The 23,550-nt window shown below is 35.3% G+C and overlaps 1 protein-coding gene across 1 annotated transcript in view; it reads left to right on the top strand.

Moving 5' to 3' along the window:
• LOC149946018 (ATP-binding cassette sub-family C member 1-like) overlaps positions 1-23,550 on the top strand; it is a 49,103-nt gene that overhangs the window by 11,712 nt on the left and 13,841 nt on the right. The window contains exons 7-15 of the mRNA XM_090171605.1: positions 1,178-1,236; positions 1,307-1,435; positions 1,834-2,025; positions 2,828-3,002; positions 5,397-5,651; positions 7,165-7,368; positions 8,260-8,406; positions 9,052-9,139; positions 13,154-13,341. Of these exons, the coding sequence (XP_090027731.1) occupies positions 1,178-1,236; positions 1,307-1,435; positions 1,834-2,025; positions 2,828-3,002; positions 5,397-5,651; positions 7,165-7,368; positions 8,260-8,406; positions 9,052-9,139; positions 13,154-13,341 (1,437 nt within the window). The remainder of the gene's footprint in view (positions 1-1,177; positions 1,237-1,306; positions 1,436-1,833; positions 2,026-2,827; positions 3,003-5,396; positions 5,652-7,164; positions 7,369-8,259; positions 8,407-9,051; positions 9,140-13,153; positions 13,342-23,550) is intronic.

Genomic DNA, 23,550 nt, shown 5'->3' with positions numbered 1-23,550 from the left:
ATCACATGGGAAAAGGGGGGGTACCACGGTAATTATCACATTTGAAAAGGGGGGAGGCGGTACCACGGTAATTATCACATTTGAAAAGGGGGGAGTGGTACCAAGGTAATTACCGCATGGGAAAAGGGGGGAGGGGTACCACGGTAGTTATCACATGGGAAAAGGGGGGGTACCACGGTAATTATCACATTTGAAAAGGGGGGAAGGGTACCACGGTAATTATCACATTTGAAAAGGGGGGAGTGGTACCAAGGTAATTACCGCATGGGAAAAGGGGGGAGGGGTACCACGGTAGTTATCACATGGGAAAAGGGGGGGTACCACGGTAATTATCACATTTGAAAAGGGGGGAAGGGGTACCAATGTAATTATCGCATGGGAAAAGGGGAGATGGGTTCCACGGTAGTTATCACATGGGGAAAAAGGAGAGGAAGGGCCTTACTTGGGTGGGCCTTACTGGGGTGGTTCTACTATGGGGAAAAGAGTACCATGGAAATTATCCCCTAGGGAAAAGGGGGAGGAGGCCTTCTTGGGGGGGGAGTTCGACTATGGGGTAAAGGATACTACGGCAATTATTGCGTGGAAAAAAGGGTCGGGGGCCTTACTACGGTGGTTAGACTATGGGGTAAAGGGTGCCATGGTAATTCTCGCATGGGAAACAGGGGGATTTGGCCTTACTGCGGTGGTTCGAATATGGAGAAAAGGGTGCCTCGAAACACACCACTAGCTGAGGGCCCGCCAGCTAGTTTCATAATAAAATTGGTATTCTCTAGATCGGTATTTTGATTTTTGTAGAAGGCAGATCAAAGCGAATGAAAATGATACATAAATGGAAATTAAAACCTTTTAATAAAAACGTTACGATAATCTTGTTAATAGCAACTATATGTGAAACGGTTTGAATATTTTATATTGAATTTATCGTAATTGATTGAACTCAGGCAATAAAAAACTATTAGTAGTTTTGCAAGAAAAGAAGTGTTGACACGAACTTCAATTATTAATTGGATTAACCTCGAGGAAAGTTTTGTTCAGAGAGAAACTCTTGGGTGCTAGGGCGGTGGGAGGGCAAGCTTTAAGAAATAAATTTCTCAATTATTGCAACAATCTCGTGTTATGTTACTTTTGACCTTTAGACAAATTATTAAATAATATTATCTTTACATTTTGTCAATAGCAATCACCGGAAGCAACGGCCTCAACTTTCGCCATACTGACTTTTTCTTGGCTTACTAAGTAATTTAGTTTGATTTCAATAAATAACCCTAATTAAAAAAGTGTTTTAATTTACAAATCGTGGTTTCAGATTTATTTGGAATGGCTGGAAAACGCCCTTGGAGCCATCTGAAGTTTTCGATCTACTGCACTCAGAGAAAACTCTCACAGTCAGTGAAACATTTAGAAAGTTTTGGAGGTATTCTCCAACAGAGCACAGGTATTTATGTAAATATTTAGGGTTTAGAAACTCTTAAAGCGACTTAAGCAAGTGCAAAGGTAAATTAAAATGAGAGAAAGTTTCACTTTCTAAGACAATTTAGTTATTGAAATATATCATTATTTTGAAAATCCGATTTGGAGTGTGTTTAAAAATTAGCTTTTAAACTTCATAATCTGAAATACTTTGGAATTTTTTTATCGGTTGTGAGGCTTTGATAACATGTTCTTAATTTAACCAAATTAAAAACATTTTAGTTTATTTTTTAAATTATTTTATCAAACACGTACTTAATAAAAGTTCAAATCCGTGGCCTTTCCTGTGTTCAATTCTTAGTTCTAGTGACTTGCCACGGTAAAAGTCAATTAAATTAATTTTAATTATATGATTTCTTTTAGTATTTCCCTCGAAGAAAACGAAATGAAAGATTTGCTTTCTGAAACCAGTATTGAAAAGAGAATCACTTCGAAAGAACGCAATACGGGAATTTCATCTTCGTTGTTCCGAGTATTTCGATTTCTGCTTTTTCAAACCATTTTTCTCAGAGTGCTCGCCGATGTCCTGCTTTTTGGAAATCCACAATTTATTAGGTTAGCATAATTAAAAAATGTTATTAGCAATCGCTTCGAGCTTTGAGAATCCCAAATACTTTTTATTAAGTTTCTATCGTCGTGTGTTGTTGAGTGAATTGAAAAAAAGACGATTTGTTGGAGATTTAAATAAATTGTTAAATTTGATTAAAAAAAAACAAAATCCTTTTGTCTTGGTATTTGACTTTTTCGGAAATTTCTTAAACACTTACGATTTTTCGTTTGTCCGTTTACTTTTTCAGTGGAATTTAGAAAAGTATTATTGAAAATATGAATTAAACAACATTTGTATCATTTTTTTAAAATCATGTCGAAATTAGGCAAAAATGGAAGATTGCAGAAAGGGTATTGTAAACAATTTAGGATAATGCACCGAGGGACTGATATTCTTATAATCTCGTATACACTCAACGAAAACAGAACAAAACACATCGAAATGCAGCTATGGTTTTAAATTTTTGGAAACTTCTGAACTTTTACAAAATCTCTGAAATTATTGAAAATTCTACAAAACCCACGATTATTAAAAAAAAAATAGAAAACAACAAAATTCAGAAACATGTTTAAAATCCACAAAATTCCTCAAATAATAAAAACCCGTGGGTAGCATTTTTCCCGGATATCCAAAATTTTGATAATTTCTACTCTATTTTTAATATATGGACGGGTTTTTATTATTTGGTTGAATTTTCACTGATTTCGTTCAAAATCATACCTCAATTTTTTTGTTGCGTTTTCGTTGGGCGAAAAATCCAGCAATCTACAAAAAAAATACGTATCAAATACTTTTGTTCTTTAACAGAATACTGATCGCGTTCGCATCAAACGACGAACCTCTGTGGAAAGGCATCTTCTACGCTTCTCTCATGTTCCTCGTCAATCTCGTCCAGTGTCTCATTTCTGAGGCCAGTGTGAGAAAGTCCATTAAACTTGGATTGCAATTGAAGTCAACTTTAATGTACACTCTCTACCAAAAGGTAAGAAAATATCAAAATAAATTATTATTAATAATTTTACTAAAATTTGTTCATTTCAAAATATTGAATCTAGCTTATTAATATTTTGGTCGTTGCTATGTGCCCCCGAAAGTTGGGGGTAAATAGCCTAAGCCTCAGCATCTACTATTTACGCACGATTTTATCCCCGAAAGTAGGGGGTAAATAGCAACTACCTTTAATTTAATATAATATAATGGTACTGATAATTAACAATGGAAATTATTGCTTAATAAAACATTGAACTCATAATACTTATTATTCTACCAATCAAGACGATTAAAAAAAGATACGTTGAATAATACGTTCAGCTTCAGTCTAAATTTCTCTTATAGTGGTGGAGTGAGAACCTCCAATGACAGCTTATGTTAATCCACATGTGGTTGTTGTGGTATTAGAATGGTTCTTCACTCAAAAACTACATTAATCGGACACTAAGATTTGTAGCAAGATAATCTTAATATATATTACTCAAGTATTAGTAGTAACAGAGTACAGTGTTGTATATTTCCATCACAAAATGCGTGATGAAGGTCATCGCTCACGGTACTAGCGCTTGATCGATGCTCCTGATCACGAAATCTAGGATTGATATTACCAGTGTTGTTGAAGTCTCGAACAACTCGAAAAAGACTGGTGTTTATCAGTTTACTTGTAGGATAGCGTCATGTGAATAGTGTTTGAGAACAATAGCTTGATTGATAAAATTAAAACACACTTTATATATAAAATCAATATGGAAACTATTAGTGGCTTCGTGCTAGGGAGAGAAATTTATCAACCAATTTCCCTAAGCTAGCTTAAATTGGAAAAAACCTTTAAGAAACATAAGTACAAACATTATCCAATAATTATCTCCTACGTAATTGAACAATTTATCGCCAAATATTTGCATTGGCGTGTGTCTAAATATATCATTTTATTCAGTTTGGAAAGCCACTCGTTTATTTTTAATTTTCCTCGCAGCTCTACATTCTTATCAAGTATGCCTCTTTCTTCTTGTGAACAGCAACCGTTAGAGGTTTTTTAGTGAAGGTAACAGTTAGCCATTTGTTTAGAAAACACTATCCTTAAATTAGAACTAATGATCACACTGGTGTCCGAGATGCTTCCCAGTGACCCTCCATTAAGCACTTCCCTGCGACCCTCCATCAAGCACTTCCCACTGACCCTTCATGAAGCAGTTCATGATGGGGATCTGGCTCATTAACAAGGCTGACGAATACACGGATTTTCTTCGTTAACTCATAGTGTCTGACGAATGTTCTTTCTAGAGAAATGAGCCATTCAAAGATAAGAACTATCACATGCGAAATGACGTCAGTCAATCTTAACTTTCAATTATCTCATCATATACAAGTGCAGTTAAGCATAAACGTCCGAGCAGTTTTACTTAAGAGCGTTAGCAAATGCGCTAGGCCTTCTCACTTAACCTGGTGGGCAGCACCGTAACCAGGATTTGATTTCAGGGTGGGCACGCAATGGAAACAAATAAAAAAAAAATAAAAAATTGTACATACAACCATACGGTCCAGGGTGGGCACGGCCCGACCGCCCCCCCCCCCTGGTTACGGTCCTGCTGGTGGGCCGTGCTGTTTAGCATAAACGTCCGAGCAGTTATACTCAAGAGAGTTAGCAAATGGACAAGCCCTTCTCACTAAACCTGGTCAGACAACATTGGTTCCTTCAGCACATTAACAACGTCATGTTGTGGCATATCTAAAGTCAGTTTCCTCAGCGATGGATTATTCGAAAGGATTCTGTTCATTGACCTACAAAAGGTCAGAACTGAACCCACTAACTTCTTCCTCGGAGCCTGTATATATGATTTCGATCACCAATCTTTGTAATTTGTGCGATAGAATCAATTATGTTCGCCGTCTCGGAACTCCTGTTGTGATCTACAGGTTATCGTGAAAAATACGTTTTCATGCCGAGACTTGCATCGCAGCAGGAGGAACAATTATTGAAGCATAAATCTCTTGAGCTTTATTTCGTTAAACATGTTTCATGAAATGCAAGTAACATAAATTTTACAAATTTTATGACGTAATATATATTAGTGAAAATACGAATTTTTGGACAGAACGAAGTTAATTTTTACGTTTTAGATTATGATTTACACATTCTTACTAAAACATTATGTACAACACCTTCCGATGAAATTTGAATTTCAACAAGGTAAAAAATTGAATAAATATGCGAGGAAAAGTTCCAGAATTGTATGAAAAATAGTTTTTAAGAAAATGGTCCTGACAGATTAAATTGAAAGACGCTGTATACAATTTTCATAACGAATTTTTATTGAAAAATTTCCAGGGCATTTCATTTGATTTGTACCTTATTCTATTGAAATGTTTTCTTTTTCCATTGCAGGTTCTTCGTACCTCGTGCATGAATAGAAATAATCTAACTGTGGGGCAAATATTAAACACTATGTCCGTGGACGCATCCAAGTTTGACTTGCTTGTTAAACAAACGAATACGGCTTGGTCGTCTCCTTTTCAAATATCCATCGCCTTCTACCTGTTGTGGGCCGAGATCGGTGTTGCAACCATTGCTGGGTTACTTATTGTTGCAATTACTATACCTGTCAACACAGTAGTGGCCAAGAAAGTTAAAATTTTACAGGTCAGATAGATATTTTATTAATTAAAGTTTTTTTTTGTTAATCTAGCCACATCATTCCGGGATTTATATCTAGTTATTTTAGACTAAATTCATCACAGTCTAGCTAAGTTAAAAAAAACTTTTAAAATAATATTTTGTTTAAAGGGTATTTCATACCTCGGTTAGCATTGAAATGTAGATTTTTTAGAGCGGAACTTTTTTGAATGGATTTACAATGGTTTTATAAGGTCCTACTTTTCATGAATTAAGCTTTGAAGAAAATAATAGAATAATATTTGTACTGTGGAAGCCGCATCTTCATAAATGTATTGCCCCTTGTATTGTGTTAAAAGTACTTAGATGTTTGACGGTTCTATGTTTGAAAACCTACTGTTATTTCGAACTGTGCTCTTACAAATGTGCCTATTTTGAAACTGCTCTAAGCTACGGTAGTTACGCTTCGATAATCTGTGCTTTCGCATTTTCCGAGCAACGCTTTGAGAAGCATCAGTTTTGACAATTCTTATCTTCTTCTAAGAGGCTACTTTTTAAGGGATATACGCTTTAAAGGGATTACAATTAAACGGAACTATGATTTAAGGGTTGCGCACTACCTAATGATCATGTATTTTAAGATCATCGCCCAATTTTAGAATTGTCTTCAATTTGAACCGTGTTTTAACTGAACTGCGCTTATAGGAATAGCAATTTTCTTGAAGGGAACTATGTTATAACGATGAAAGATTTAAGGGAAATATACTTTAAGATTTAAGGGAAATTTACTTTAAGGGATCTAGGCTTCAAACGGTCTAGTCTTTAAGGAAACAAATCTACGTTTTCTGCAAGATACTTTACCCGAGTTAGCCGAAGAAACTAGACGGCACATGTGGCTTGTGCTATGACGGAGCTCTAGCTCATCTAAGTCGTAAATTTGTAGCTCATCTGTATGCAACATTTCCTTTGAGGTGGATAGGTTGACTTGGGGCAGTTGAGAACCAACAAGATCTCCTGATTTAAACCCAAGTGATTTTCACTCTAGAAGCTTAATAATTATTTTTTGACACTTATCAATTTTTTCGCTTCACTGATAAATTAAAACTACTTATTTTAGGCAAACAATTTGATTGATATAAGAATATCGTTCGTCAGTTTGTAAGGCTGTGTAACGTTTTTTTGGAGCCCATATATCTCAAACAATACCCTTAAGGACCTATGCTCATTTTACATTATCTACTCTTTGGGACTTATAGAACACGTCCCAGAATATTTTGCATTCTTATCCGTTACAACCAGTAAGTACAAAAAGCGCACATATATGATATGCTACTGATTCGCAGTTTAAAATAATTCAACATGAAATTTAATCAATAAACAAATGCAACAGTAGAAATATAGAAAGGTTTATTTATCCCTTTACCAAATAACCGAATATTATTTTTTCGTCTGATAGGTTTGTTCGATTTTAGATTGAAATCAAAATTCTTTAATAAAATCTCTCGTAACTGCTGCATCCATCTTAATTTCTGTGTTTCAGCGCAAATTGATGAAAGTCAAAGACAAACGAATGAAAATAATGAGCGAGATTCTGAATGGAATCCGAGTCTTGAAAATGTACGCTTGGGAGAAATCCTTCGAGGACATCATTTTGGCGTTTCGTCAGAGAGAAGTCGGTATTCTCCGAAAGCAGTTATTTATTGAAGCAGTGACAAAAACTCTAATCGTTATAACGCCGATCATGGTTTGTCCTATTGATTTTAATATCAGTAGTTGATTTACATTAGGAAAAGAAGGTTTGATAAGAGCACCTGTTCTTCACTTATAAACTGTGACGTTTACGTTTTAGCTGTCCGTTATAATGCAATTGCATTGGCTAAACTTTAATCGAAAACAGCCCAATTATATATCACTTTCCCCAATTAAGTAACATTTCTTAAATTCAAGATAATATTTACAAATTAAAATTAATTTACTTATTCAATTGATGGCATCATTCTTCAAATGAAAATAAATTTTCCCGATTGAAAACATTATTCCTTAAATTTAATTGATTTACTCGATTTAAAGGATAATTTTTAAAATTTAAATTAATTTACCACATTGAAAGCAATATTCTTCAAATTAAAATTTATTTGCCCAATTGAAAGCATAATTTTTCAAAATTAAATTTATTAACTCTATTGACAGCATAATCCTTCAAATAAAAATTAATTTACCCCATTGAAAGCATAATTATCCAAATAAAAATAAATTTATCCAATTGAAAGCATAAGTTAACCAAATTAAAATTAATTAACAAAATTGATGGAATTATTTTCCAAATTAAAAATAATTTACCAAATTGAAAGCCTAATTCATCAAATTAAATTGCATGTAACCAATTGAAAGCATTATTTTCAAAATAAAACTTTATTTACCCAATTTAAAGCTCAGTTCTCCAATTTAAATTACTTTTACCCAAACAATACATAATTTGCGAAACTATATTTAATTAATTCAGTTTAGGTTCATTAAGTATCATTAATCCCGTTTTTATTCAATTATCGTAAATACCTGAAATTTACGTTCCACATTGATAGATGATTTGATGTGTTTTATAGCTGATTTCAATAGAAGTATTTTTATTTATTAGGTTGGCTTGTCAAGCTTTGCACTCTTCTTATTGATGGATAAAACCAATGTCTTGACGCCCTCCAAAGCATTTCTGTGCCTTATTTACTTTAACATCATGAGACACCCTTTAAATATGTTGCCAGAAGTTATAAGTAAATTTATAATGGTAATTAAGTGTCTTAATATTTTATTAATAACAAAAACTTGGCGTTTCTCAAAAGGATGGTAGAATGATTGAGGCGGGATATTTTGATTTTAAAATGGTCGGCATGCAATACAAATAGAAGAATAAGACACCATAATAGACTCTTAAATAAAACCTGTTCAGCGATTTGCCTAAAAGTAGTATTACAGAAAGCAAAATACTTGTATAAGCGATAAAGTTTAATGCACGCTTTACAAATAAAACTTTCATAAACAAGCGACTCACGCATGCGCGTATGAGAGGAAATTAACAGAGGGCGGCATTCCTCAAACCACCTCTCGCCAAATAGTCGACACCAGAATCATCATCCAAAGTAAAACCTGAAATCTTTCGACCATTACTTAAAATTCAAGTTTGTCCATTTCTTTCAAAATTGTAATAAGCATGGAGTAAATAGTCCATAAAATTCGAGGTCCAAATTTTTTAAAATTTGAGATTGTAGCAGAAAAAAATGTACCCAAGTTGATTATGTTTAGGGGAAGGGTGAGGGTTGGAAAACTTACTTTATACATATTTTCGTAAGTCTATGAATATTTTTATTTTTGGGTACTTTTTCCTCAATCGAATAATTTTCTTAACTTCATTCTTTTTTATGTTTTTTTAAAGGCACAGGTGTCTATTCAAAGGATAAGTAAAGTTCTGTACTCGGAAGAATTTGAAGATTACACATTGAAGAGGAACATCAATCAGTACGGTAAGACATCAGGAAGACATTTTATAATAATAATTTGTGGTAGTGAAGGTAATATATAACTTATAAAAACTTTCTTTATGTACTAAATTATCGGAGAAATTGAAATAAGGTTCAAAGCGACACTTTTTAAAAACTTTGAATTTAAGATTTTCCTTAATTGAATAAACAATTATATCTTTTCCTTGATACACTTTTTTAAAAATTTAAACTTATAATGAGTAAAATATTTTTACTAGACGGGTCATTTCATGACAAAACGCCTATTTTTTTTTTAACACCCGACCCCTTTCGATTTCGACCAAAATTTGCATATAGGGTTGTTTGGGCCTAAGAAAACGATTTTGAAAGTTTCATAAATATCGGTAAAGCCGTTTACGAGATACAGCATACACGTGTTTTCAAAAGTACACCTTGACCCCCTAAATGTTTTCTCCTATATCTTATAAAGTAATTCTCGCAAAATCATATATAATATTTCATTTTGAAGATAATGCGTATTTTAATATGAATATTTAATCAGGGCTGTTACATGAGGTAAATTTCATTAAAACCTGGGCTTTTAAATAAGTTGTTCTTTGACCCCGCCCAGACACCTCAATCGCAGATCAACGATTTTGGCATTTTCAAAATCTGCGCTATCGAATACATAATAATCACTCAAAATCCCAAAGTATTATATCTAGTTTTTGAGATATTAATTTTTGAAATTCACCCCACCACACACAAAATTAAATACCAAAACCATTTATTCTTATAGTTTACACACGAATAAATTTTTAGCTCGATTTTTAGGTTACACGAAACAGCTGGCACTTCTTTATACTTTGAAAAGGCTTTGGTAATTTTATTTTTATTGTCTTTTTTTAATTGATAACCTTTTGAATTTGGTAAACCTACAATAATTTCAATTGCACAAAGAACATTTTAACTTGATACCCAACAGCTATCGATCCTTCTGGCCTATGTGTATTTGTCAGAAATACCGGGGTAGGGCAAAAGGTTTATAATAGTGCGCCGCACGTCTCCGGTTTTGCCCAATTCGGTTCCAGCTCCAAGATATTTTGGAGCCAGATCTGGAGCTACGGCTTCGGCTCCGAGGTGTATAAACCAGCTTCAGGAGTCGGCTCCAACGCATTTTTTAAAAGATATTGGTTTCTAAATGAGACTGGCAATTTCGTTTATATAGAATAAACTAACTACTTAAGATACGGAGTTACTCTTTGAAAATGTTGCATTGTGAAATTATTTTAAATCAATTGAATCAGTATAATGAAGAACCCATAGACGTACTAAGAACAAAGGAATGGGGATTTTCCTAAATCGACTCCTAATCTATAATTTTTAGGAGGCGAAGCTATAGCCTAGCTTCTACCACTATTGTTACTTGTATTGCTATTAAAACTGATTACGAAGTTAGTTCTGTAAGACGGCTCATGCTTTGTTCCTGAATTAGCAACCTTTTATTTTTGACAGAACTTTTAATATTCTGGCAAAGTAGATGGTGCGAAAGGAGACAAAGAAAAAGGCGGAGCAAATTTTGAAATATAGATTAGGAGGCTCCACGACGTCCTAAAGCTATAATTGCGTGTTTTAGTACGTCTATGGGTTCTTGGTATAACGTGACATATCTTTACATTGGTTGTGATACACATACTTTAATTTAACACCTCATTATAAATGTATTTTTTATTTTATTTTTTCAAGTTGCTTTTTAGATAGTTATGTTTCAGAGTAGATGGCGCAATTAGCGGAAGTAAATAACGGCCGTGTATCCGTTCAAACATTTGAGTGGTCGGACATTTACGTGAAATGGAGTCTGCAATGGAATGAGTTGAAATCGAACAGACGTTTCACACAAAAAAATTATATTATGAAATGTAATCGCAGCCAGCTCCTGATATTCGAAAATTAACGGACGAGTTTTTAAAAAAAATCTAGATAAAAAGAGTCGCTAAGCACTTATGTCCACGATTCTGGCTGGCGTTCTGTTGCCGTAGATAGAGAGGAGAGATTGTAATGGGGGAATACCCGTTTTTATTCCAGGGTACCGAGTTTTCTTGTTCCTAGCTACTCTGTCGGGTTTCCTTGTGATTTCTAGTAGACTTGGAAATAGCTGGAGTTCTGGGGCCCTAAAAGTAAATCATTCGAACGATGGTTGCGGGCCACCAGGGCCGCCAAAATTAATTTATAAATCTTTTTGAAACATTTTACGGAAATTTCTGGAAAATAATAACGGTGGTTTCCTACCTTAGACGAGAGCTAAATCTAGCGTAACTGAGTAATTTTCCCCCTATTTGACCTCCCCTCTGCTTGGGCCAGTGGCCCTCAATAAAAATAAGTTAAGGTAGTCGGGGAATCTACGGGCTCCCGTTAAAAACATCACTATTTCAAAGTCTGATATCTTGCACAATTTAGGGTGCAGTAATATATGCTAAAATAATATTGAACGCCCAGACTATACTATCCTGGACAAGCAATTTAGTATAAAATATATAAATACCTAATCGTAATGTAAGAAGTAGAGTTTTTGATATTCTAAACTCTAAATTACTAGAATCATAATATTAATTTATTTAGTAGGTCACCTAGTTTCAAGTATATTAAAAAATTTCGTTAATTGGTGGGGTAAATTTCAATAATTAATATCTCGAAAACTAGAAATATTTCTTTGAGTCGGAGTCGTGCGGTGCAGTATTATAAACCTTTTGCGCCGCCAGGTATTTCTGACAAATACACATGGGCCAGAAGGATCGATAGCTGTTGGGTTTCAAGCATAGATAGGCAAAACTCCGGAGGGCTTGGAGGGCTTCATTGAAATTAACATTATGCCCTCCAGCACTCCGACGTTTCCTCCGGAGGTTTGCCCATCTATATGGTATCAAACTGAAATGTTCTTTGTGCAATTGAAATTCTTGTAGGTTTCCCAAATTCAAAAAGGTTATCAATTAAAAAAAGACAATAAAAATATAAGCCTTTACAAAGTATAAAGAAGTACCAGCTGTTTCGTGTAGCCTAAAGATCGAGCTAAAAATTTATTCATGTGTAAACTATAAGAATAAATGGTTTTGGTATTTAATTTTGTGTGTGGTGGGGTGAATTTGAAAAATTAATATCTCGAAAACTACAAATATTACTTTGCGATTTTGAGTGATTATTATGTATTCGATAGCGCAGATTTTGAAAATGCTAAAATCGTTGATCTACGATTGAGGTGTCTGGGCGGGGTCAAAGGTCAAATTATTATTTTTTTTTTTATAATAATAATCAGCTAGGCTAATACCCAAGGCACCACCTTAGGCCTAAGTCATCAAGCGACTTTTGAAGCCTTTAATTCAGGTGGCCGGGTTATAATGCGTAGGAGGGTGGTGACAAGCCCTGCATGCCACGCGTTCGAGCCAACAGCTCCCTACACTAACTATTACCGTTAACCTCAACAAGTTTTTATGGAAGGGGAAACCGAAGATCTCGGGGGAAAACCCCTTAAACCAGTGGGGAGATAACTTGCAAACTCTACGCAGAAGGAGTTATTCCGAGTTTTCACCCAGATTGCATTGAAAGTTACGTCACATAACAACCCTGATTAAATATTCATATTAAGGTGCGCATTGTCTTTGAAATGAGATATTATGTGTGATTTTTAGATAATTACTTCATAAGATATAGGAGAAAACATTTAGGGGGTCAATGTGTACTTTTGAAAAAACACGTATGCTGTATCTCGTAAACCGCTATACCGATCTTTATGAAACTTTCAACATCGTTTTCTTAGGCCTGAAAAACCATATATGCAAATTTTGGGCGATATCGAAAGGGGTCGGGTGTTCAGCGTCAGGCGTTTTGTCATGGAATGACCCAGACTGCTCTAAAAGCGTCCAATAGTTATTTTATTCGTAATGAGAAGGGTGCTCCTGAATTACAAATAATCCTAAAATATTTAGTAGTTTTCTACATCAGTTTGTAACAATTTTTACACTCAAATGTTTTGCACTTCTGTAAATATGTTTTCCTACTTAGACATTGTCGTCGAAGAAGCAAGTTTCGGATGGGGAACAGGGATGAAACCCACGTTGAACGAAATCAGCTTTTCCATTCCGAACGGATCGCTGGTGGCAGTTGTTGGGGCTGTTGGCTGCGGCAAATCCTCCCTCTTAGCATCTCTACTTTGCGAGATGAATAAGCTTCAAGGAGAAGTCACGATTCAAGTAAGAGCGACATTTGTCATTTTATTTTAAAGTTAGAGGGTCTCAACAATATTTAAAATATAGTCGCTGACCAATTGTGACATAAATACCGACATTCCTAGCAAACACAAAATAGTCCCACGGATATCAAAGAAGTATCAGGTTAGGATTTCGCGATATCACTAAGATGAGCAAAAAACCGAAACTGTTAAACTATTTGTTGTACTGGAGATGCCAAAATGTCCGAATTTTAGACTTCGTTAGAATATCCATTGGAAGTGGCGTCTGGTATACGTTCGCCTTGACGGAGTCCCACAGGCGATTAGGAAGAAAGAAAATGCCAATTAAACGCTCAATAACTAAACCTGCCCAGACGTTAAGTCTATATTGCGCGTGGTGGTGACGATGAAATACCCAGTCAGGATTTACGTCATTCCACGTGTGGTGGTTTTGGTCGTTAAATGTCCCATTCATCGGACACTAAGAGCTGATTGAGAATATCAGGTTTTCCGTCACAAATGAGGCTAGGCCAGTTGCAAAAATCAAATAGACGTTCCATATCTCCATCATGAAGAGCTTGATCAAGGCTGGGTAGGTACGGATGGAAGTGGTGACTGCGCAGAATTATCCCTCCCGACATGATCCATCTAGCGCTTGCTGGCGGGTGTACTTCAAAATAGGCAAGTACCCAGGTAGCTCAATGACGTCACGAGAACGTTTTTCTATCGACGTTGATATCCGGGATAAAATAACGTTCTAGTCACGTTTAGATTGGCCGCTCATATAACGTTCCTACGAACGTCTTTGTTGACGTTCTCATGACGTCTAATATTGGTTTCCGGGCAGTGCCGTCTTTCCCATTGGGCAAATAGGGCACTGCCTTAGGGCCCCAAGGTTCTGGAGGGCCCCATTTCATTTTTATTTATTAAAAAATATTAAATCTTAAAAATATTGTTTTTCTCATTTTCTGTATTAGTATATTGTCTATTCACATAAAACGCAAATTTTCATCAGGAGCCCAGCTTTATCCTAAAAAGTATATATTTATCTAAAACATGTCTGCTCGTGATATAGACCGTGTTGACCGTAGAATATTCAAGCTCGGAAACGCCTGAAACCAGGACGATCATAAGCTGTCGTGTTTCCTGCTTTACTAAGGAAAACCGAAATTAAACTGTCTGCGACAAAAATACGTGTGGCTGTGAAGTTTGCGGGTTAGTACTACGGAGTTTTTACCTCTCCGAGGGGACAAACAAAGTCCCCTAGGAGGGGTTATACAACCAGCGTGTCTGTCTGTGGGTCTGTGGGTCTGTGGGTCTGTCAGGCCTGCGAACGCGTTCGCATTTTCGGTGCAAAGTGTAATCACTGCGTACGCAGTTTCTCAAAGGGTTGGCAAAACCACCGTGTGACGGTGAGCGTTAACGGATGCATTTGCGGTTTGGTTTGGATGGTGTTTTTTCGCTCACCGTCGTGACGGTTTGGTGTATTACGTTTTTGAAATGTTTATGCGTAGGTTGTGAGTGTTGAATTTGTTGTGTTTGTGTTCTGATGGTTGTGCATGTTGAGTCTGTTGCGTTTATATGGGCGTTTTCTCTCCAACTTCTTCTTAATGACTTTGGGACGGACCGAGTGCTGAGTCTAATGCTACTTCTCAACGTCCAATGGCAGGGTTTCCACCAGTTGTACACGGTATTCGTCTTAGTATCAATTTGCGATCGCATCGGGCGGGATTTGAACCCGAGACCTCCTGATTGACAGGCGGACGTTCTACCACAGAACCACCGACACTTGTTACGCCTTATTGAAAATTAGACCTTCAGCTTTATCGGAAGCGTATTTAATAGAGTACGAAATTTTGGTTTAATTGAAATAGAATTGAAATTGAAATTATTGCATCGAAGAAATTCTAATTTAGCATTTCTCTATTGATTAAAAACAAATGCGCCGCCCAGGTTTCGAACCCAGATCATTCGGCTTGGCAGTCGAGCGCTCTACCACAGAACCACCGATAGCTGCTTAGATTTACTGAAATTAAGACAGGCATCGTAAGCATAATAGGTAATAAAGTCTTTTTTTATTAATGAATTTATGAAGGCCTAATCTGGTTTTTTTTAAAGGTTAAATCTTGTTTTAGCGCAGTCAGCCGAGATTAGAGGGTTAAAGGGTAGACCCTGTGGGTGGTCCACTTTGTTAGTTTTTTTTGTTATTTATTTACGGGTATTATTAACGACCTATATGTAGTTGTGTTAATTCAAAGGAGATGATTTAACGTTAATTGCTTTAAGAGCTGGCGGTTAGTCAAGTGGCTCTCTGTGCTTGGTTTATGGTAGGGTTTTTGCTTCTTGTAAATATATTTGGTGTGGATCTTATTAAGCATTATTTTTATTTTTTATTTAAATTACTGAATGATCTGAATCATCATTACGTAATTTACGTTATTGCCTGAAAGTCCAAAACCTTTTAATCAATCTTAAACTAAGTACAGTAGACGTCGCGAAGAAAGTCTTTTATGTATAGACGAAACTACTTGAAAACCAACAAAATAGTACTCATGACCTAAATTAATTAATTTTTGTTTTGTTTCAAGATTAATTTTTATATAGTAGATACCTTTCTGTGGATAAGTAAAATGAAGCGGACTTATATGAGTGGATATGAAAAAAGGAAAAAAGCCGCCGCGGAGGAGAAGAAAATGAGTAAAATTCCAAAGCTAACATCTTGGCTCAAATCAGATGTAATGACAGTTACCAGTACCAGTACTTCTGAAAACGCAGCATCGCCATGTACATCCGATTCTGCTTCCTATCAAGAATTTAATCTAGTTGAAGAGAATTGTAACGAACCAGACATACCCGCTCCTGCAGATACTGGGGAAGTAATGAGAGTTCTACAACATGAAATAGCCGTGTCGTTTACTACAAAAGGCTTAGAGAGTTTCGTCACAGATATACCTGTTTCTGCAGATTCAAGGGAAATAGATTTTCCGACACCTAATCCTTTAACGGCTACGAAGACGGATTTGAAAAATTACGTCACAGATCCTGGTTTATGGTGTATTAAGGATAACGACACCTTGGAATACTGGATTCGGCAAGGACCAACTTCATGCCAGAACATTGATTGCGACTTTTCTAACTCATGCAGACTATATGTCGAAGTCGGAGGACAGAAAACTATGTCACGCTATTTATCTCAGAAGGTTTTCAATCGTGAATTACGAAATGGCGAGATGGTTAAAAGGGAATGGCTACTTTATTCACCTTTTCAAGGTCGTGTGTACTGCTTTGTGTGTCGTCTTTTGTCCAAGAAAGAATCCCCATTTGCAACATCTGGATTTAATGACTGGAAACACTGCATTTATATAGAGGCACATGAAAATTCAGAAGAACATCGCAACTGCATGACAGCTTATTTGATAAGACATAAAGAAATCGGAACTGTGGATTCCATATTAACTAAACATCATCGTTCAGAACAAGAATACTGGTATAAAGTGCTAACACGTGTGGTTTCTGTCATTCGCTTTCTAGCCTCAAGGGGTTTGCCGTTTCGTGGTGATAACCAAACAATTGGATCAACCAAAAATGGTAACTTTTTAGGTATTCTAGATCTTTTGAGCGAGTTTGACCCTTTTTTAAACGAGCTTTTAAAATTGTACGGAAATCCAGGAAAGGGTCATACGTCATATCTTTCAGCAAATATTTGCGAAGAATTTATAGAAATTATGGGGCAAAACGTTCTTAGTGCTATTCTAGATGAATTAAAAATATCGAAGTACTATTCTATAAGTGTTGATTCAACTCCGGATATAACCCATATTGATCAACTTTGTTTTATCGTCCGGTACATGCGAGGAAGTGCAACTGTGGAGCGTTTTCTCAAGTTTATACCTATATTTTCCCATAAATCAAAGGATCTAGCCGACACGGTTGTGGATTTCTTAGACAAGAACGATATACCGTTATCTAACTGCCGTGGTCAATCCTATGACAACGCCTCAAATATGGCTGGGCGATATACTGGTTTACAAGCACGAATACGTCAGTTAAATGAGTACGCCATCTATGTTCCTTGCGCTGGACACAGCTTAAACTTAGTAGGATTAAAAGCAGCAGAGTGTTGTCAACAATCTGTAAAGTTCTTTGACTTTGTTCAACGTTTATATTCATTTTTCTCGGCATCTACACATCGATGGAATATTCTAGTATCATCTTTAGGAAAGAATCTTGTGGTCAAACGTCTGTCGGACACGAGGTGGTCTGCTCACTTTGATGCTGTACATGCCTTGCTTCAAGGTTACGAGAAAATTAGACACGCATTGGGTTCTTTATCAGGTGACATGGACCAAGATGTAAACGCGAGGAGAGAAGCCGTAGGATTACAGAAAAAAATGGATAAATTGGAAAAGATATTTCTAACAATTCTTTGGAACGATATTCTCGAAAAAGTAAACAAAACAAGTAAGGTCTTGCAATCGGAAGATATGAATATACTTACTGCTACAAGTCTTCTTGAGTCTCTGAAATCATATCTCCAAGAAATTAGAGATACATTTATTGAATATGAACTGAAGGCCAAAAATCGGTGTCCAGATTTGGATTACAGTGACGTGAACCGAAGGGAACCAAAACGAAGTGTACGTATAACCGCGTATGATGGACCAGAAAAAGAGACCGTTCTACACAAAAGTGAAAAGTTTAAGGTGGAAAGTTTCCTCCCTGTTCTGGATTCTCTGAAGTATGACCTGGAAAAACGAGCTGAAGCTTATTCAACGATTGGAAATCTGTTTTCGTTCTTTAGCCAATTGAAAACTACAACTTCTGATGAACTGATGGAAAAGTGTAAACATTTGGCTAATGTTTATCATGAAGACATTGAGTATAAAGACCTTTTAAGTGAATGCAATCATTTGAAGCACTACACTGACGAAAATTGTAAGACTATTAATGATTTGTACCGAAAAATAATTTTTGACGACTTACAATCAGTTTTTCCGAATGTTGAAATTGCCCTCAGAATTTTCATGTGACTAACTGTTCTGGCGAACGCTCGTTTTCAAGATTAAAACTTATGAAGACTCCGCTAAGAACTACTATGGGCCAACAGCGTTTGAACTGTCTTGCTCTAATTTGTTTGGAAAGTGACCTTTTAAAATCCATTGACTTTAATCCTATTATACAGTCATTCTTTGCTAAGAAATTTCGCAGATGTCACGTTGATGTAAAATAAAAATGTACTTTCAAAAGTTACTGTACAAGGTGACTCTATTTAAATTGTACCATTAAGATATTAAATTAAGTACCTTCTCTAACCAGGGTAAATATAAAACAAAGACTGTTGGTTGACGATAGACTTCGCACTGGAGGTTAGAACAAGTGAAAAATATCTAAAAATGGTAGAAAAATCCATCTAAGTATGTAGGAGGGGGGAAGCTAAACCCTAACAAATTCAGAAAAATTAAAAACGTCGAGAAGAACTCTGACCGATAGGTCTTCGAGTAGGTTAATTTTCGAATTGGAGGTTAGAAACTTGGTTGGGCTTATTGGGGGGCCCCGCGCACCGCTTTGCCCAGAGGCCCCCAATCATGTAAAGACGGCCCTGTTTCCGGGTAGTGTATATGACGTCTCTATTTCACATCCATGGATGGAATATTATCGTTTCGATGCGTTACAATTGTCTATATATATTCGAAATATAACATATATATAGCGTCTCAGTGACCTAATTTACGCGGCCGAAGGACAATTATTGTTGGCCTAATGACCTAAAAAAAGCGTCCAAAAGATCTATTTTTACGTAAAGGTTACGACTTAAGGACCTATTATTGCTACTAAAAGAATTACTTCGTTACGCTAAATTACCTTCTTTTAACGGCTACGAGACTTACTTTGTTACCAATATTTAGTCTATTTGAAATGTCTCTAGAATTAATTTCTTTGAATACAAGACCAAATATTACGGCTAGAAAAACCTAATTTTGGATGTTAATTATCACACTTATTGCTGGCAGAAAAGCTTGATTCTGACTACAACTAGATTTATATTTAAAAAATTTCTAAATTCAAATTTTATAAAATTACAATTTTCCTTTTTAAAAATAGCTCACTTTATTAAAAGTTCGTCCACTTCAAAAACAATTGTCTTTTAAAAATTACCAAGATACAATTTGAGAATTTCATTTATTCATATATTAAAAATTTTAATGCAAATTAGTGTGTTCAAGTGCACATTTCGTTCAATATTCGAGATTCTTCTTAATCTTGATCATCTTGATTTTCTTTGGAGGTTTTTGACTTTTTAACTTTTTGTTTTTGAGAGATCCTTGTGGAAGCATGTTTTAGACAGTCTTTAATGACATTTTCAATAAGACATTCAGAAACTTTTTCATAAAGCGTATTTGATCTAACAGCGCCTAAATTGAAAAAAGAAAAAACACACACAATTTTTAAAATCAAAATTACCAACATTTTGTTATCAATGATATGAAATTGTGCGTACATATCACAACATCCTTGATTTTGAGAGACTTGAAGGATTCCTTATTAGTTCCCGCCCAGTTGAATTTTAGAGCCAAAATATCACTTAGTATGTTCGAAACAATTCTTCTAGTAGCATCCGCATAACATTTTCCCCCAAGTCCTCCAAGAAATGAAACCTAAAACATTGAAGAATTGGTGCATATTTAATAAATTAATTAGTCCCTAAAGTGTATTTCTTAACTCACCAAAGTTAATTGGTTACTCTTTTCCATTAAATATTTTTCTACGTTCTGCAAGGATTCCATTGACTGTAGAGGTAACTCTAGATGGTCTACATCTAATTTGGAGCTTGAAGATTTTTCAATTAAAAGCTTCATTAACATTCTGGAATTTGACAGAGCCTGACATTTTAAATTTTCCATTTCTCTCAATGTTTTCTGCATAACTAAAAATATAAATAATTAATTTAAACATCACCGTGTTATATGCAACCTACATTGCTTATTAAGACCAAATTATAGCAGTTTAAACAATATACCAATCCACAGCGGTTTTCCTAATTAAGGCGGTGTATTATTTTGTTTATTATGTTCTCTAATTTCTGGATTAATTATTTATAATTAGGGTTATGTGGACAAAATGTTTGAAAACTGTTGCATGAAAGGAATAGCTTAGACCAACAAATAATTTTTAGGTTAAGCTGTAAAGCATGAGATATTTACATTGGGCAAGTACCGAAAGTTGACTTAAGATTTCAGCAATATTTGATGATACATTAGTTCCAAAAGCAGATCCACCTGTATGTGCTATATTCAAAATAACAAAGTGTTATGAACCAAATAATACCCTTTTAGTAAAAAAACATTTAAGCATTACATATACATGCAACATTTAAAATTATATAAATTACCTGTGACATTCAAGCCAGTTCGTGAACTACAGTCATTGTTGTTTTCTAAAGACAGATTTGCTTGACCCGAAGATGGAAAAGGTGGCGTTTTTGGTAAACCAAAATTTGATTCGCCTTTCTTTAACAGTGGTTCTATAAAAAATAAATTGAAATTATATGCTTTGTCAACTCCTCATTAAAGTTCTTTATACCATCATCACTGCTTTCAGAATTATCCACATGAGTTGCTGTATAAGACGAGGTGTTATGTAGTGTTTTCTTACGTTTATTACATAAATTTGAACTACCAACTCTGACAGCAAAAGTGCAACTTTCGTTTTCAGTAATATCCCCAACATCTGACTGCAGTTCACTTTCTTTAGCCTTTAACTCCGCCAACTTTAAATCGTCTTCAACAAACCGTTAAAATTTTATTAGTAATTCAATTATCTAAGAATGTATAAGTACCTGTGTCATAAAGAATTTTAGTAATATCATATCGCTTCCATTTCTCAGAAGGAGATTCCTTGTTCGCTAAAGCTCTTCGGTACCTAACATAGCTACGATACGGAGGCCACAAGCACGTACTGTCACTTTCACACCACCAACCTCGATGAATAACGGCAGTTTCTGTAACTCCATCTTCCGTTGTGCTTCTAAACTCTATTACTAAATAAGTCTTCTTGCTCATCTAAATAGAAAAATATTTTAATTAACTACTGCAATTGTATTAATTAATTATCAAGATATTGACTAATATTATGTGAATATGTTGTTATGTAAAAGTGGAATAGAAATTCCTGTTGAATCGGTGATTGGCAAATAGTCACATTTCTTTAAAAACGTTTGAGCATTCCAGGCTCTTAAATTTGAACAACAGGAAACTTTTTCTATACCCAAATCTTTTGAGCTACAGGGATACGAATACGCCTCTTCTATTTGCTTAAAGTATTTCCCAATTATATAAATATTGCTGAAAAATGCAGTTAATACGTAAAGTCGTCCTCGTGGTACGTACGGTTGTGTTTAAGTCTAGTCCCGAGTGTACTAACAGTAGAAATTCTTGAAGTAGATTAATTTACAGATTCTAGGTTGAGACATATATTGTCATAAAATACATAAATTCTAAGATAATATAATTATATAAATAAGTAAATTTTTTTCAAATAATGAAAACTTACCAAATATTTGTGCTTTTCTAGTGCGTATTACTCAGCAGCAGCTCCTTGGTTAAAATGGCGGTGCGACAACGACTGTACGACAAACCAATAAACTAAAGTTATTCTCCCGTGCTTGCGGTCTCTCCCACGCGAGCGCATGCGCAGTGGGCCGTGTCCCATGTAACCGTGTTTACTACCGTCCAAGGTTGCCAGACTGCCACAGTCCTTTGTAGCTACGTTTGATAAAGCCTAAAGCAGTGCATGAACAATTTGTCCGTACTAGTTTTTGTATTGTCTGACAGTTATATGATCTTATCGTTATTGAAAAAATACTAATTATGTAATTTAATTTATATTTAAAATAACATTTTCCAGTATACTAAAATACCGCTGCACTGTTTAACATTTTACAACTTATTTTTTAATTTTTAGGCTTTTTAAAATAATGTAAATTTAATAAGGGTGGCACAGTTAATTGCAAAGCGGGAATTACGAAAAAATACCTTATTAGTAAGTAAACCTAAAAATAAGTCAGGATTCAAGAATATGAAATTATTAAAATATGCTTTAATAATGCTTTATTTGTATGAAAATTAATCGTACGAGAAAGGTCAAAAAGTAACCAAGTAAGGACGGTGGTTTTTATACTACTTATGGACTAATCTAGAACGTCCAGCAAATGTTGCGAAATTACCGAAATTCAACCGTTAATAAGTGACGTTCTGTGAACGTCTTAATGATGTTTCAAAAAATAAATATTTTGATGCTAAATTTGAAACGAACAATGGACGTTCTCATAACGTCGCAATATGTACGAAAACGTTATTTAAACCTAAAGTACCAAATATTAACCCCATATGAACGTCATTTTACTAGCTGGGTACAATGTCGTCCATGTCGATGTTTACAGCGGAATCTGGGATTGCCATTTCCATTCTCGTTGAAGTCGCAAACAACTCTTGGGCTTCTGTTAGGATAGCGATCTTGAAACCAATAGGCACACACAAAGAAATTTTACACATTTTTAAATAAGGCTATTGCCTCCTATAGCCCAGGACAGATAGGCCAAAAAAGGGCTTGACCCAGAACATTTTCCCATAAAGATGAAAATTGGTACATAGGTAGTTTTGGACCCCAAAAAAAATATACTAAAAGTCCCCACCTCTAGAACGTGAGCTTCCGACGCCATCTTGGAAAATGGCCGCCAAGCACGCCTGACGTCATAAATTAATGAAAGTGTCCAAAAATGTTAAAAATTGGTACATTATACATTTAAGGCTTTCTGAATAGTATTGTAATTTTTTTTGGTGTACAACCGTTATTTTGGCTGCCATCTTGGAAAATGGCAGCCAAAAAGGTTTTCCACGTAACTTTCCACTATATGTTTCAATATGTTTGAAAATTGGTATATCATTTTATTACGGGGCCTTTGGAACATGGTTACAAAATCTTATGTATCTGCGACCGTTATTTCGTCCGCCATCTTAGAAAATGGCGGACTGCAATGCCGAATTTCGCATTCAAAATTAAATGATATAGTCCGATTGTTTTCAAATTTGGTAAATTTTTTGATTGTGACGCTGAGAACACTATTACAAAATCTTAAAGGTATCTGACGGTTACTTCGTTCGCCATCTTGGAAAATGGCCGTCTGGAAAATATTCACCTTGTCGATAGCATTCTTATAACTATTTCGAATCAC

This window comes from Leiobunum rupestre, chromosome 4, assembly GCF_980474605.1.
Source record: "Leiobunum rupestre chromosome 4, qqLeiRupe1.1.hap1, whole genome shotgun sequence".
In the NCBI taxonomy this organism is placed as follows: domain Eukaryota; kingdom Metazoa; phylum Arthropoda; class Arachnida; order Opiliones; family Sclerosomatidae; genus Leiobunum; species Leiobunum rupestre.
The sequence above is the reverse complement of the archived record's forward strand: the minus strand, read 5'-3'. Positions and strand labels throughout refer to the sequence as shown.